This window comes from Schistocerca gregaria, chromosome 2, assembly GCF_023897955.1.
Source record: "Schistocerca gregaria isolate iqSchGreg1 chromosome 2, iqSchGreg1.2, whole genome shotgun sequence".
Classification (NCBI taxonomy): domain Eukaryota; kingdom Metazoa; phylum Arthropoda; class Insecta; order Orthoptera; family Acrididae; genus Schistocerca; species Schistocerca gregaria.
In genome coordinates this window covers 887,664,290-887,682,347 of record NC_064921.1, presented here as the reverse complement: position 1 = coordinate 887,682,347, position 18,058 = coordinate 887,664,290, and the positions used below count along the sequence as shown (strand labels likewise).

The 18,058-nt window shown below is 37.2% G+C and overlaps 1 protein-coding gene across 1 annotated transcript in view; it reads left to right on the top strand.

Moving 5' to 3' along the window:
• The window catches only part of LOC126335321 (uncharacterized), an 88,547-nt gene that overhangs the window by 44,965 nt on the left and 25,524 nt on the right, over nt 1–18,058 (top strand). The window contains exon 6 of the mRNA XM_049998478.1: nt 8,884–9,035. Within this exon, the coding sequence (XP_049854435.1) occupies nt 8,884–9,035 (152 nt within the window). The remainder of the gene's footprint in view (nt 1–8,883; nt 9,036–18,058) is intronic.

Genomic DNA, 18,058 nt, shown 5'->3' with positions numbered 1-18,058 from the left:
TCTCTGAAAAGGAGAGCTTTCACTTTTAGTTTGAACAGGTTTTATAAACAAATGAAGATTTTGCCGCACATAAAACCTGTTTTATTACCACATTATCACATAACAGGCTCATAAAAATCAAAATCTAACCTTTTTTAAAATAATTGTAGTTTTGAAAGATGAGTAATAACTCATTTTTTAAGATTTTAAATGGTTCCAAAATGTGTGTGAAAGGTCAAAAAACTTACAAGTTTCAATTTATACAACTTCTGTGCACTCTGTTTTGTACTGAAATTAGCCAGTCAATGAACTAAAAATGTGTTCCACTGCTTTGGTATCTTCCTTTGATATAAAGCGATGCCTTCCTATTGAACCAATAGGAACTGGAGCACTTCAATCTTCAAAACATTGTGAACAGGAAGTTAGCACTGATGGTGACGTTGCTGCCCTTCAGCTGGAAACCTATATCCAGCAGCTGGTCCATGTGATAGCATAAAGTTCACTACAATTTTGTTTAATTCATAACTGGTGTCTATAATCTCTGCAGTCCACCAGTTACAGTTATACACACATGCCACAAACCTCCCCTTTCTCAGGTTATGAATCTGAATAGTATCCTGCTGTTTTTGAGGTGGTGACTGAATGAATGACATTTCTTCTTTCTTGCTCTTTAAAGTGCATGCAATATGAGTTTGCCCATCACTTTGAGTCCAAAAATGTGTTTTCTGAATTGCTTTCGCAGGAGTCATTTGTTTGGACCATTGTTCTTTTTACTGCTCATGAATTCTTTGATTTACTCTTTGGACAAAAGAACGAGGGCTGTGGATGTCTAAGATTTCACGACTCTTGTAAAATCCTTAGCATTCTGAATTGCAGATGTATTTGGTCTGGAAAGATTATGTTTTGTACCATGGTGCTTCAGCAGGCCTCCTACACCATCATAATGCCCCTTCCCATGATCAGTAGCACTGTATACCCAGTCAGTTGGCACAAGCGACTTACTCAATTCAAACAGCTGGTAACGATTTTGAATAATGATGATATTCTCTGCACCTGTTTGCAGTTGAAGAATTTTGCACATTGATAGCAAAGCATGTGTTGAGTCATGTCCTTTGTCATCCTTATGACTGCAATACGTGGTCTTGTTTTGAAAATTGTCACTCCTGTAAAAATTGAAACCTGGTCATTACTCCAATGATACTCTTGTACTTCTTGTGGGAGAATTACAGATGAGTTCTCAGCAAAATCACAGTAAAGCACTAAACATAATTCTTCAGCCTGTGCACACCCTTTGACTTCTGCAATGTGTTGTTGCAATTTCTTCAGGTGGTAGTGTGTTACTGCTTTCACTGACCATTTACCAAGTTCATCAATGAAACTGTCAAAGGCAACAGTTTTCTTAATTAGTTCATTTTTCTCCCATGTCGCATGTGTAATTTCTGCAGAGTTATCTGCTACGTTTTCCAGGCCAATTGTCTGTAAAGACAGTCCTCTTTTTCCAGGACAGTCACCACATCCCTGAAACAAACAAGTCTCTTGCTTTATGTCACAGACTACTGATGACATCACATTCACAACCAAGGTGTCATATGTCACGTGCTTCAGTAAGTTCTTTAAAGTTACCACACAAAGTTCAAACTTTGCACAATACACACATAAAAAGACATCTCTAGCTGGGTATGGCACTACACACTTTGGGTCATAGTGCATAAAATTTTGATCTTCCGATATGTGAAATTGTATATTTGCTCTTATAAATTGCAAAAGTTTCTTTAATACAGCGAGTCATGTACCTCTTCACTTTCACAACATTTTGACCTTTTATAGTTCCTTTTTTGTTGGCACTCTGGAAAGAACAGTTCCATTTATCTTCCAGATAAAATGAGTGCACTATTTGAACTTGAGCTTCTACAGGAAGACCATTATAGGGATCTGGTCTACCAAGGACTCCTTTTACAACCTCACATTTCTTGATTTGTCTACCATGTACTTTGATAATGATGGAAAGTGGTTCAAAATCGTTTTCTTTGAAAATGTCTCTGGAATAATAGTTAAAACTTGCATTTTTTCACTTTATGAAGCACAATATTCAACAGCAGAATTGATATTTGTGAAAATTCCTGGCAAGAGGTGCAAGAGTGCTTTGTTTCATTTCCTTCTGAATACGGAATTTGTACTTTGAAGAGTGCAGTCAGTTTTGCTGTAGTATATTCATCCATAGCTCCAGTAATTTCTCTGCACTTTCTTGATGCATAGAGCTTATGATTCGACTTGACTGACCACAGTTTCTTAACAGGACTAACACCTACCTCTCTCACTGATTGATTCAGGGTATTTAATTCTTCCTCTATTGATGCAAAATCTGTATGTTCACCTTGTTCAGATACTATCATTGTTGTTATTCTGTCAAAACATTTAGAACACAAAAAGTCGTCAGTGGAAACATCTTCACTTCAAATGAGAACACTTACTCCCAACAAGAACAAAGTCTGTTTTTGTTTGTTTGTCTTATATATCACTCTTTTATGGATATGCCCCAGTCAGAAGACATTTCAAACAGTCCTTTTCACTAAACACACAGCAACTGTGTCAACTAGAAAATTTCTCATGAAAACACAGAACTCACTGGATGGTTTCAGATTTCTTAGAAGCCTCTTCAGTAAACAAATTAGCACTGAACAACTACAATACAGAAACCAGCAATTAATAACCACGACAAAGAAACTAACAAGAAACTACAACAAAGTGTAAGAAATATCTGCAACAATGAAAGTGAAAGTAATAACTGCAGCAAAGAAAGTAATAAGAAATAACTGCAACAGAGACAATAGAGATAAACATTGTAGCAAAGAAATTAGTAAGAAACAACTTCAGTGAAGACGTACATTACCCTTGAAAGTTAAAAAATGATTTTTTAAAATAAAACTTGTCCAACTTAAAAGCAGAAGCTCTCATTTACAGAGAATAGAGTACCACATGGTATTAATCAATAGAAAAAAATCTAACTTTTCTGGATTGACATTTTTGAAAAAAAAAGTTCTGTAGATTATAAAAAAATTCAAAAGGTGGAAGTAAAAGAGCTTTGACAGATATATCCAAATGGAGGATACCATTGTAATCATAAAGCAATTATCTTTCAAATAAAAAGTTCTAACAAAATATCTAGAACTGTTACAGAGATACAGCATTTTAAAATTTTTTCCGAAATTCGCATCTTCAAAATGGTGTTTGCAGTGTCATCTTTGGAGGCATGTATCTTGGGGCATGAATTTTTTTTGGAAAAAACAAAAAAGTACATGTTTCTTACTTACTCCTGAATTTTAACATATGCCAAATTCAATAATATCTGAGACTATAAAGGTAACCCCCCCTCCATGCCTGAAATGATATGGATTATGCCAAGTTCAATGTTGCCCACTCAATGGCAGTAAATGTCTATCATCAGAACATCCTCATTTTACATTGCTGCTTCATAGACCATGCCACCTTGATTCTTCTTCCTCTCCCAACCTCTCTGACACAGTCTCCTTGAACTGCATAGATGGGTAGTGCCCTTTGATTGTGCTATCCTCTTGGCTGAGATCTCCAATAAACCCTATCCCTCACCCATCAAAATAAAGTCAAATTTACAAAGAACTTGGCAGTAAGTGTCCAATTATCAGTATGATCTTGTGTCCACTGTTTGCCTGAATGCATGCACTGATTTAGTTGAGAATGGTTTCACAAAGCCATGCATCCCCTCTTGGGGCAAGGCAGCCCACACTATTGTAACTGATCCTTCATATCCTTGATACTGATACTAGAACAGTGTTGGTATATAAGATGGCCCCTCATGTGCTCTATCAGGAATGTATCTGGCGTTCTTGTTGGCCATGGGAATATGTCAGCATCATGCAGACAGTTTGTAGAGACATATGCTATGTGTGGATGAACACTGTCCTGTTTAAAAATGGCTCCATGATACTGTAACATGAGACGTAACACATGAGGGCACTGGATGTCTGTGGCATACCATTGTGCCACCAGTACTCCCTCAATAACTACCAGTCGTGACCTGAAGTCATACTTGATGTCTACCTTCACACTGACACCAGGTGTAACACCACTGTGCCTCTCCAAAACATTGGAAGAATAAGACACCTCTCCAGGTTACTGCCATACTCACTGGTGACCATCATCTGAGAGAGTGCAGAGCTGTGACTCATTTGCTGAACACAATGCAACACCATTCATCAGCAGTCCACTCTTCCCAGTCACGACGCCACTCCAAACACAGCCAACTGTGTTGTGGTGTTATAACAGCAGCCTGCGCATGGAACGATAATTCCCTAGTCCTATGCTGCTAGTCTCTGAGTAATGAGCAGAATGACACAGATTGTTGCAAAGAGTCCATTTCTTGTTCTTGGGTGGCAGGCACTGATGTGAAGAGGTTACGATGGGCTTTGTGCTATATGATGATCCTTCTATTACGCATATAGGAGTAGGGTGGGAACTGGGTCCATTAAGTGCAGAGTGCCCTTTTAAAACGTTTCTCAACTACCCAAGCAATTAAATAAAAACTTAAAACACAGTAAAAATTAAGGATTCCTTTGAATCATCATTCAAATTTTTACCACCACAGTTAGTATTTATGTACAAAATACATAACCTGAATTAATCTTATAATCTGCTCAAGTCAGTTGGTCCACCACCACATTACAATCAGCACAAGTGGACACCTTAGTTGTATATAGTGGAACAGTCCATGGAATGACGCTGACACAAATAATATAAATGATATCACAATAGAGCCATCTGAAGGAAAACTATATTAGAATCTGACCACAGGAACATACAGTAACAATTCCCTTTGCTCTTAGTGCGTGCACTTTTCCCTTTGACAGCCATAACTTAGAACCATGAAATTAAAAATTGCACTGTTAAGAATTACTGTATAACAGTGTAAAGAAGAATTCCAGCCACAAGCCAGATACCAATTATTAACCAATAATCTAAATCCTGAGCTATACTAACAGTCTTAAGGAGAAGTGGCTGCACTAGGTTTCAGCTAAAAGCCACCTGTAACACGATAACAAACACTTGACTGAAGAACCAATAAAAGATCATAGGAACTCACTCAGCTTTACTACAAATAATGATGTAGACTCGGTGTGAGTTTACCTACACCCTAGTGCTTGTGCGCACACAAATAACTGACAAGCATTGTGTTCCCTAACACCATCATAGTATCATATGCTAGCCTCAACAAACTAGCATAATACAAGCATGTACAGAAATCAAGCCTGCAGTCTGAAGGCATTTACAACAAACACTGGTCCACTTCATTAATGAGAACCTGGCATTCAACACAAATTAGGTGCGATGGTTCCACAAAGGTTAGAATACACAGAACATCTGACAAGGCCGTGAAAAGTATGATAAACAGTAATAAGGCTCACCAACACTATCATGATCCTTTTCCACTGCATGTCCAACAGCTTCAGTTGTGCAGTATCATAGCTTTAAAGCATGAGCGTCAGCATATCCATCAGTCAAACTCTCATTGGATTTCAGCTATATAACTTGCTTCCAAAGCACAAGACATACCGTGCATCAACCAAATCCTTATGGTACCCTTTTAAAAGTCGTACATCATGTTGTACAAATCAATTTTTCTGGTCATACTTGTGCTCCAACTGACCTGTGCCCATCCTCTCCTCCTGCCACTGGCACTCATGATGATCTAGCCTACACACTGTGAAAATGTGCCAATCCCTTGCCACAAGCAAAGGTGTACCAATTTATGGCACACTCCCTTATGAGGATTGGGTGGCATTAATAGGAACCTTGATGAAGGGGATATCTGCCTACATGTTCATATGCAGTCTAACATTGTGCCACCATCACATCTGAATGCCACATAAATCTGGATACTGCCCAGTTTGACTGGCCAAAGAAATGGAAACCCAGCATGAAGCATCTTCAAAAATTTGTCAGGTACTGATAACGTTGTCTCACATGAATATGCAGCATCTCCTTGTCCTTCACAGTAATAACTCAACATCTGATGTTGCTCACACCCCTTATGTACTTTACCATGTCTGGTAACATCAATAAAAATGAAAAACACTACTGTCACAAATACATATACATGTATGAAGTTAAATTTAAGTCCAACCACCTCTCCTGGATGCTTTACTTTTTTGTCAGGCAGCGTATGTTTAAACCATGTCTATGTTGGACAGGTACTGGCCACCAGGTAGTTCTAACATTAGTTCTTCTGTTCATGGAACAAAATGCAAATCAGTGACCAATTGTGGGTTTACAGCTGCTTTGAAATCACCATAAACATTTGGTTTGTGTAAAAGTATCAACAGGATTCTCATTGACTAGATGGAATAGAAGTGAGGATATCATATTTCACTAAGTCATATAACTCACTTTTGAGGTCTTGTCACAATGGTGCTGGGACTCGTCAGGTTTCTAAGTAAAGATGTCTTGGAAAAGAATTGAATTAAATATGAACTACATAACTGCTGACACATCTTAAACCTATAGCAAAGAGATCCAAAATTTGAAATCACTGAATGGTATCACTGCAGATGAAATATCAGCACAACCTATCATTTAAAGTCAGAAGTTTTGTAAGTGTTGGTTGTCAATATATTTTTTGCTCTTGGTGAGGGAACAACTAAAAATATAAGGGCTCACTTGACTTTCTCATACGATACTGTTACTGTAAATTCACTGAACTCTGCCCAATATGATGTGTTGTTTGCTATAGGATCTTAGTCATCCTTATGTAGGTTGGGGTGGTTGTGAACCAATCTAGATATAGACTTGCTTCTTCTCATTTATGATGGGGTCTGGTACACCAACATTAACAAGAAAATCTGTTGACTGTTTGTTAATTATTAACGGAAGAGAAAACTTTTGTGATCATGGTGTGAAAGGATTCATCTGTGGTTGAAGTATATTTATGCTGTACTGTTGTCAGGATGTAGTTGCCAAGTTTGACACAATGTGACTTTGGCAAACTGTCCCTGTGTATTAGTACAGCACACAGATCATTTCCTTGTATGGGCACTGAGTGTGAGAATGATTTCAAAAACAGTTTAGGCAATTTCAGTACAGAGCCTTGGGCTGATTAGGGTTCCTGTGAAGACTGAAACATGTGCAGCTGCTGTGTGGATCCTCGTGAGCTTTTATTATTTACATATCAGGCTTCACTCCCAAATTTGATGACGACATACTGCATGTGTTCTGGTCTTTCTTAGTGTGGCATGAACTGGAATGTTGTTTTATAGAAATCACATTAAGTTTACTGCAGCTGGAATTACAAATTATTTTGCTGTTTCTAATTTTTTGCAATTTGCTAGATTAACTGATTGTCCAGAAACTTCCTTATTAGGTGCATACCTAATTATTATTATTATTTACTCTGAAAGTAACACTTTTCAAATCACCATTTGCAATATTTTCCCATGATCTGTTAGAAATTGGTTCGTTTCAGCAGTTGCTAGAGAGCACCAGATAACAGGTGTCACTACTATGTTGGACCTCAACTTCAGCTTCCCACACAGTGTGTGGTTAATCTGATTTCTTACAACAATGAAAAAATGTGAGTTTGTTAGCTACAACATGAGTTTTCCAATAATTCTATGCATTCGACCTTAGTAAGAGGTTACAATTTCTGTAGAAGACACATTAACTGTTGGTTATTAGCTAATGAAAGTGCGCTGCAGAGCTATGTCACTGATACTACTAGTCTGGCAGTGAAACAATGGACATCTGTAGTAAAAGTTCAGGTCTCCATTTTCTGGACAAAATGGTTGTTGCACTGACATGTTAAGCAGCTGTAGTATGTGATGCTGTTGTGCAGCCTGCTTAGCTTTTTGTTACATGAGCAAGCTGCTCCTCTGCTGCTGTTCCAGTTGTTGCAATTGATATACCTGTTGCTGGGTGTGTGAAGTTGCAATTGTTGCTGCCACAGTTTCATCAATATAAGATCCTTTTTAACTGAAAAACTGGTCTGTCAGCCTATCACCTACACTTCATTGGAGTCCTCACTGTCATGAAACTGCTTGTGATGGCTTAGAAAAAGAGTCTTATTTCATTATCCTTTACACAACACAGAATAAGCTAATAGCATGCAAAACCAGTCCGTACCTCGATGTCATAAACATGATAGATTGCAATCCATCAAGAAAGTCCATAGTCATGTCCAAACAGAATCAACTGCCGAGTATAACAGTTTGAATAAGTAGACAGAAAATAGTGATAACTCAAAACTAGGCAGAATGGAGCACAGAAACAGTAAGAAACGTAAACAAGAATGCAGCACATTTCAGAGTGATTGTTCTCAGCTAGAAAATGAGTTATATTAGTTGTATAAAGTCAGAGGCTCTAGCCATATAATAGCCTTCTTATTATGTCTCGTGGCACTTGACAAAGTGTACTGCAGTGATGATCTTGTGCTATCAACCTTGCTGTCTGGAGACAGAGATAAAGCAGATGCAAGTCAACAATTTACTCAGTACCCCTAAATCTGGTCTTTTGGATTAAACTGCAATATACAAATGAATATTCTAATTTCTTGTAACTGCGATTATCTTCTTGGATTTTTTGCAGAATCAAACCATAGTGTTCTGTGACATTTTGGAAGGAAATAAAATGTCTTGTAAAGCATTGTGTACACACTGCAAACTGATGAGGCAAGAAAGCCTAGGAGATTTTACTGCTTTAAAATTGTCTTACTTCTGCTTGTGCTTTTTGGTTTATATTCTTTTTTATACTGACCTATAAATTTGTCAAAGAAATTTAATAATTTATTTACTCTCATAATAAAATTTACCTCAGCACTTATTCAAATATAAGTCTGATTATGAGACTCCAGATTTGTAATATTGTTATATTTTTTTACAGCTGCAGGAAGTTGTTGTTGATGACACAATTGGTCAACCTTTTGATGTGTATTACTGGGATATTAATCTTGATGGTGTGAAAGAAATAGTTGTGACAGCCTATAATGGCAGCTATGGAAATGTGTATGCTTACACTGTACCAGAAGATTTCAGGTGAGTTATATGTGCTATTCTGATTCTCTGCAAGACATAATTATAAAAATTGACAACATACCTTTGACCTTGTATTATACTTTACATTTCCTTGTGAAGCAAGTTTGCTAATTATCTTGTTAGAGCTGTAGTTTTGTGTTAATGTAATGTGAAATGATTTAAAATTATTTAGGGAATGTAGGCCATCAAGGATGAAACATGTTATTTATCTGACACAACAGTAGAAAACTTTACACAAGAATACATTTCCATCTACTTATGCAAGCCAATGATATAACAGTGGTCAGTGAATGCTTTTAATGTCATAAACTATGGTTTTTGATGGGACTGGGATTAAAAATTGTTTTCAACAACAGTGAAACAGTTTTGTTTGTGGTAAGTGAAATATCTGGCTGAGAAACTTGGGAAGACAGTTCATTTATATTCATAAGATACTGAAGTTATCAAATAATCACAGTTCAAATAAATATTAAGAAGATCATAATAGAGGGAAACATTTCACGTGGGAAAAATGTATCTAAAAACAAAGATGATGTAACTTATCAAACGAAAGTGTTGGTATGTTGATAGAGACACACACACAAAATTCAAGCTTTCGCAACCCACGGTTGCTTCATCAGGAAAGATGGAAGGAGAGGGACAGACAAAAGGATGTGGGTTTTAAGGGAGAGGGTAAGGAGTCATTCCAATCCCGGGAGCAGAAAGACTTACCTTATATACATATGTCTGCTTGTGTCTGTATATGTGCGGATGGATATGTGTGTGTGTGAGTGTATACCTGTCCCACTTTTCCCCCTAAGGTAAGTCTTTCCATTCCCGGGATTGGAATGACTCCTTACCCTCTCCCTTAAAACCCACATTCTTTTGTCTTTCCCTCTCCTTCCCTCTTTCCTGATGAAGCAACCGTGGGTTGCGAAAGCTTGAATTTTGTGTGTGTGTTTGTGTTTGTTAGTGTCTATATCAACATACCAATGCTTTCATTTGGTAAGTTACACCATCTTTGTTTTTAGATATATTAAGAAGAACAGGAACATAACATAGACAAATTGGTTTTATATCTTACTAAGCAAGAATTTAAAAAATTTAATTCTGTTGTAAAGTATTTACTAATGATTTACTGATTATAAAAATATAATATCTAGCTATCAGATCATAGCAAAGTATTCAAATCTAGCTTTTCCATGAAGTAATTTATAATTATTTATAGGTCTCATCATTTGAGAGGCGGTGTTTGTTATAAAGCTGTATGACAAGTAAGAATATCAGGGTGTATATGACCTGGGACAACCGGGAGATCTGGGAAAAAACCTGGGAATTTTTTCATCTGGGAGAAAACTGGGAAAAACCCAGGAATTTTTTAGAAGTCTGGGAATTTTTCATTGTTTACATGTTTGTTGTTGTTGTGGTCTTCAGTCCTGAGACTGGTTGGATGCAGCTCTCCATGCTGCTCTATCTAATGCAAGCATCTTCATCTCCCAGTACCTACTGCAACCTACACACTTCTGAATCTGCTTAGTCTAGTCATCTCTTGGTCTCCTCTACGATTTTTACCCTCCACACTGCCCTCCAATACTAAATTGGTGATCCCTTGATGCCTCAGAACATGTCCTACCAACCGATCCCTTCTTCTGGTCAAGTTGTGCTACAAACTTCTCTTCTCCCCAATCCTATTCAATACTTCCTCATTAGTTATGTGATCTACCCATTTAATCTTCAGCATTCTTCTGTAGCACCACATTTCGAAAGCTTCTATTCTCTTCTTGTCCAAACTATTTATCGTCCATGTTTCACTTCCATACATGGCTACACTCCATACAAATACTTTCAGAAATGACTTCCTGACACTTAAATCTATACTCGATGTTAACAAATTTCTCTTCTTCAGAAACACTTTCCTTGCCATTGCCAGTCTACATTTTATATCATCTCTACTTCAGCCATCATCAGTTATTTTGCTCCCCAAATAGTAAAACTCCTTTACTACATTGATTGTCTCATTTCCTAATCTAATTCCCTCAGTATTACCCGACTTAATTTGACTACATTCCATTATCCTCGTTTTACTTTTGTTGATGTTCATCTTATATCCTCCTTTCAAGACACTATCCATTCCATTCAACTGCTCTTCCAAGTCCTTTGCTGTCTCTGACAGGATTATGATGTCATCGGCGAACCTCAACATTTTTATTTCTTCTCCATGGATTTTAATACCTACTCCAAATTTTTCTTTTGTTTCCTTCACTGCTTGCTCAATATACAGATTGAATAACATTGGGGAGAGACTACAACCCTGTCTCACTCCCTTCCCAACAACTGCTTCCCTTTCATGTCCCTCAACTCTTATAACTGCCATCTGGTTACTGTACAAATTGTAAATAGCCTTTCACTCCCTGTATTTTACCCCTGCTACCTTCAGAATTTGAAAGAGAGTATTCCAACCAACATTGTCAAAAGCTTTCTCTAAGTCTACAAATGCTAGAAACGTAGGTTTGCCCTTCCTTAATCTAGCTTCTAAGGTAAGTCGTAGGGACAGTATTGCTTCACGTGTTCCAACATTTCTACAGAATCCAAACTGATCTTCCCCGAGGTCAGCTTCTACTAGTTTTTCCATTCGTCTGTAGAGAATTCGCGTTAGTATTTTGCAGCTGTGACTTATTAAACTGATAGTTCAGTAATTTTCACATCTGTCAACACCTGCTTTCTTTGGGATTGGAATTATTATATTCTTCTTGAAGTCTGAGGGTATTTCACCTGTCTCATACATCTTGCTCACCAGATGGTAAAGTTTTGTCAGGACTGGCTCTCCCAAGGCCGTCAGTAGTTCCAATGGAATGTTGTCTACTCCGGGGGCGTGGTTTCAACTCAGGTCGTTCAGTGCTCTGTCAAACTCTTCACGCAGTATCATATCTCCCATTTCATCTTCATCTACATCCTCTTCCATTTCCATAATATTGTCCTCCAGTACATCGCCCTTGTATAGACCCTCTATATACTCCTTCCACCTTTCTGCTTTCCCTTCTTTGCTTAGAAATGGGTTTCCATCTGAGCTCTTGATGTTCATACAAGTGGTTCTCTTATCTCCAAAGGTCTCTTTCATTTTCCTGTAGGCAGTATCTACCTTACCCCTAGTGAGATAAGTCTCTACATCCTTACGTTTTGCACTTCCTGTCGATCTCATTTTTGAGACGTCTGTAGTCCTTTCTGCCTGCTTCATTTACTGCATTTTTATATTTTCTCCTTTCATCAATGAAATTCAATATTTCTTCTGTTACCCAAGGATTTCTACTAGCCCTCGTCTTTTTACCTACTTGATTATCTGCTGTCTTCACTACTTCAGCCCTCAGAGCTACCCATTCGTCTTCCACTGTATTTCTTTCCCCCATTCCTGTCAATTGTTCCCTTATGCTCTCCCTGAAACTCTGTACAACCTCTGGTTTAGTCAGTTCATCCATGTTCCATCTCCTTAAATTCCCACCTTTTTGCAATTTCTTCGGTTTTAATCTAAAGTTCATAACCAATAGATTGTGGTCAGAGTCGACATCTGCCCCTGAAAATGTCTTACAACTTAAAACCTGGTTCCTAAATCTCTGTCTTACCATTATATATGTAATATATCTGATACCTATTAGTATCTCCAGGATTCTTCCATGTATGCAACCTTCTTTTATGATTCTTGATCCAAGTGTTAGCTATGATTAAGTTATGCTCTGTACAAAATTCTAACAGACGGCTTCCTCTTTCGTTTCTTTGCCCCAATCCATGTTCACCTAGTATGTTTCCTTCTCCCCCTTTTCCTACTGACGAATTCCAGTCACCCATGACTATTAAATTTTCGTCACCCTTCACTATCTGAATAATTTCTTTTATTTGATCATACATTTCTTCAATTTCTTCGTCATCTGCAGAGCTAGTTGGCATATAAACTTCTACTACTGTAGTAGGTGTGGGCTTCATATCTATCTTGGCCACAATAATGCGTTCACTATGCTGTTTGTAGTAGCTTACCCGCATTCCTATTTTCCTATTCATTATTAAACCTACTCCTGCATTACCCCTATTTGATTTTGTGTTTATAACCCTGTAGTCACCTGACCAAAAGTCTTGTTCCTCCTGCCACCGAACTTCACTAATTCCCACTATATCTAACTTTAACCTATCCATTTCCTTTTTAAAATTTTCTAACCTACCTGCCCGATTAAGGGATCTGACATTCCACGCTCCGATTCGTAGAACGCCAGTTTTCTTTCTCCTGATAACGACACCCTCTTGAGTAGTACCCGCCCAGAGATCCGAATGGGGCACTATTTTACCTCCAGAATATTTTACCCAAAAGGACGCCATCATCATTTAATCATACAGTAAAGCTGCATGCCCTCGGGAAAAATTACGGCCGTAGTTTCCCCTTGCTTTCAGCTGTTTGCAGTACCAGCACAGCAAGGCCGTTTTGGTTATTGTTACAAGGCCAGATCAGTCAATCATCCAGACTGTTGCCCCGGCAACTACTGAAAAGGCTGCTGCCCCTCTTCAGGAACCACACGTTTGTCTGGCCTCTCAACTTAAATCACAAAGGAAATACGCCACATACAACAATAAAAAACAGTGCTCATACAAGCATCTGGCAACAGCAAAGTGTATCAAAGTCTTTAGGAAGACTATGCAATGCTTCATAACAACAAATTGCCTCCGATGAGTCCGAGGTGACAGCTGTTCATATTAGATTCCTTTGAGCAGTTGCGCGCGGGCTCTTGTGAATGCGCAGTAGAGTCGCATTTGAGTAGTGCCTTCTCCTGCTTCTGGCTACAGATGTGTGGCTGGGTGCCACTGTCTAATATTGCCCCAGTTCAGAAATATTGGAGATCTGGGGCTGATCTACAGAGCAGTCTCAGTTGTAGTGGGATGGTGGCAGTCTCCACGTGACCTGTGCTTACATTTAGTGATTTTGCTGTTTCCTCTTCATTTATTGCTCTCACATTAAACAAAAGCGAAATGGATTTCCATGGGTGGGAGCTTTCAAATGAATTAAAATACGTTCGCATAATTACGGAAAGCTAAAATATGTTATTAGTTTCAGGTTTTATTTCCACCTTTCTGACAGTCAAGCATTAATTGCCTTGCAGAACAATGAAGTTATTTTTGTCGGTTTGCTAAAAATATTTGGCTTTTATTAATTTTTTGCAGTGAGGCAGTCAATTTATTTGAAACGAAGTGTTTAATTTCACACTGTTGGCTAGTTTCAACTGTTCACTGCATTTGAAATGCATGTTTTCCATCTTCTAGCTCATATGGCATTATGCCATAATAAAGAACCGAAAATGAGATAATACAGTACTGATACTCAAGAAAATTTACATCCGAATCTGGACATACGAATGTGCCCTTTAAGCCGAATTATGCATTTTAGTATGGTTCACGAAATTCCGTTGCTCTTGAAGTATTGTATGATGATTTGTTCCTTTTATGACAGAATGCAAGATCTTTTAGTGTTTTACATGTATGAACATGCGGTTTTCATGCATCATCGTAGCTGCACAAGCGCAGTGATGCCTGTTCTCTCGTGCTCTCTGGCAACTGCTGAAACAAATAAATTTCTAACAGGCCATGGGAAAATATTGGGAATGGTGATTTGAAAAGCGTTACTTTCAGAGTAAATAATAATAATAATAATAATAATAATAATAATAATAATAATAATTAGGTATGCACCTAATAAGGAAGTTTCTACACAGGCAGTTAATCTAGCAAACTGCAAAAAATTAGAAACAGAATTACGCAAGATGAGCTATGTGCGAGAATGTAAGATAAATTTCCAATAGGTCATGGGAAAATATTGCGAATGGTGATTTGAAAAGCGTTACTTTCAGAGTAAATTTCCTTTTACGCAAGATGAGCAATGTGCGAGAATGTACGATGAATTTCTTAAATCACAGGGCGTTTAACTCTCATATAAAAATCAACTCTTCAAGGATGCCCACCTAGAAGAATTTTGAACCCAGATGATGCAACGTTTACAATAGTTATTAAAAATTTTACTGGCAGATTTGTGTGATGTATCTTAAAGTGTAACACGCGCAAAAAAGATCAACATTATATGTGGAAGCTTAGCTTCTCTTGCAACTTATTAATCTTTGAGACCAATATTATATGTGAAAACTTTGTTTTTCTTGTAGCAACACTATGTACATTAATTTAAACCATTAACTTTCCTTATTTGTGTGTTCACACTACTTAAAAGTGATCTTGCTGTTGGCTGACTACATCATGTATCCTACACTGTTATCAGCTGGTGAGATCATGTGACGTGAGCTATGAGTGGCTTACAAAAGTGTGTCGCAATCTCGATTTGTATGCTTTGGAAAGTAACATGTGGTGTTTGGTGGAATTCGAATTTATACCTTCTTAACACGAAAATATGCAGCGTACATGTTGCTGCACATCAAAGATCTTTCCAAAACATATTTTTTTCCCCCTGAGCTTCACTTTCTAAGTGCCGGGAAATTCTGCATTTGTGTATAAAACCATAAAAATTCAAAGGACTGATAAGTTTTACAGTGCCGAGGAAAAGTATACTGTCACTTAACATGGAAAAAATGTATTTTCACCTGGGAGAAAGTGTATTTTCAACTGGGAAATCCGGAAAAAATCTGGGAATTTTGTTTCCTTGTCCATGTATACACCCTAAATATACTATGAATTATTTATAGATGTAAAAAGTATTCTCTTTGAAAAATAACATTTTAATCAAAGTAATGTAAGCTACTAATGGCAGACAAACAGCAGCTATGCAATAAAACATGGCAGCAAGTTGTTCTGAGTAGCAGTTTGGAAAGTAGGAGATGAGGTACTGGCAGAAATAAAGTGGTGAGAGTGAATCATGAGTCATGTTTGGGTAATTCAGATGGTAAAGCATTTGCCTGTGAGAGGCACAGGTCCTGAGTTTGAGTCTCAGTCCGGCATACAGTTTTAATCTGCCAGGAAATTTCATATCAGTGCACATTTTCATGCCAAGTGAAAATTCATGCTGGAAACAAACAGTTCTTGTTTCTCTGCAAGTAGGTCTAATATTTGTACATCAGATACTTGTGTTAAATTTTTTATAGTAGTGGAGATTATACTAAGATATCATTGTATTTGACTTTGATTCCTCCAATATACTGCTATACTTTTGTGTTAAAAATTAAAGTAGATTTGATTTTGGCATAGAAACAGTTATCAAGCCTTCATGTGGTGTGTTAATAAGCAACTCTTAACAACAAGAGAAGCTAATTTGTTCTGCCTGACCACTAAAGTGTGTGTGTGTATGTTGAAAACTTAGCCCTAAGTAAATGCTACATTGAATAGACACACAGGAAAGTGTAGATAATGTCAATGTATCCTACTAAACACAAGGAATTTTAAGAAATAAAGTTTGCATAAAACCAGTCAGTACATAAAGAGAAAGTATCATGTTAGTTAGATGAAATGTTATCATCAGAAGCAATAACCATGTTTCTTACATGTTTATCATAGTATAAGTAAAGTTTACTTGAATTTTCGAATTTTCATTTTATAACATAATTGCAAGACATTTATAACATATACATTAACACAATAAATAAAATCAAACTGTGGAAAACCCAGAATGGATCAAATCAGAACACAAAAAATAGTGCAATGCTAATAATTAACACTGGGAGAATAACACTGCACAATAGAGACTTTTTGTTTGCCAGGTGCAGGGCATTCTAAGAATGACTATTCCCTTGATGTCATATGTTTGTGAAAAGTTTTTCTTTTCCAGTCAGTAGTCATTAAGTACCAGTATAGATGTTTAAGCCTTATGTATATAGGGTTTCCCACTTTCACCTGTATATAATCAACATACACTTCCAACAAATCACTTTGTGTTATCAGATTCAATACCTTTACTGTTATTAAGATCAGTTACTTTTTCCATTACTTTAACATTCAGTTAATGGTTGTGAGCCATCACATTTTCACTACCATTTTCAGACATTTTTTCTTCATATAATGAATTTTTGTGTAGATTACTCAATCTTCCCTTAAGTCATTTATGAAACTGTCTCTGATACTCTCCACCATTGTGGATACAGTCGTTTACTTATTACTGCCAGCTTTTCTCAAAAGTGATTGTTATGAGGCATTTTTCCTGAAGTCACCAAAATCGGGTTTTACACATTGCAAACTTTGTTTGGTATTTACATGACCTTCAACCCCCTCCCTCCCCCTTTCCCCAATATCTGATTCCTGAGCAGACTTTGGCATTTCCAACACAACAGACTTTAGATAACTCACTTCTTCTTCATACCCCCTTTAGCATCTAACAACTTCACTATATCTGAGATTTCAGTCTTTTCTTAACAATATATCTTCAGCAGTTATGTATACAAAACCACACTGCTTCCATCTCAAGAAATCTCTTTACAAACTTAATTCTTATTTCATTTCTCATTTCAAAAAGTTGATTATCTTTGCAGTGTTCTATGAAATCCATCTCCAACGAAACTTTTCACAGGTATGTTAGACCAGTTGTTATATGCAGCCTGAAACAAACTTTTTGCCTTTCCAGTCGTTTTATTTAAAGTACTAACATGAACAATTTTTTGGCTGTTGACAATTTCAATTTGATCTCTTAATATACAGCAGAAATTTCATCTCTGAGTCCTGGCTTTATTTCAGTCACTCTCAGATTTACTGCTTGCATTCGGGATTCTCTGTTAGTTAACCAGTCATCTGTCTTATTCTTTTCTCACTCAACTTGTCTATTTTTCCACTTATAGCCGTTACTCGTCCACCTAGCTCACTTCAGACCTCAGAAATCTGAGTGCTCTGTCCTCAACTATTTCACTTTTTGTTGCTAAAATGTAGCTATTTTTCCCAATATATTGGCGTCCATTTGAGCCTTTAGTTCTTTCTGGTTTATAATAATTAACTTAATTTTTGATGTTCATGTCGGTGTTAAAAGTGTGTAGTTGGTTTTCCAAGTTCATATTCTGCACTGTAAATTTTCGTGATAGTGCTTCTGT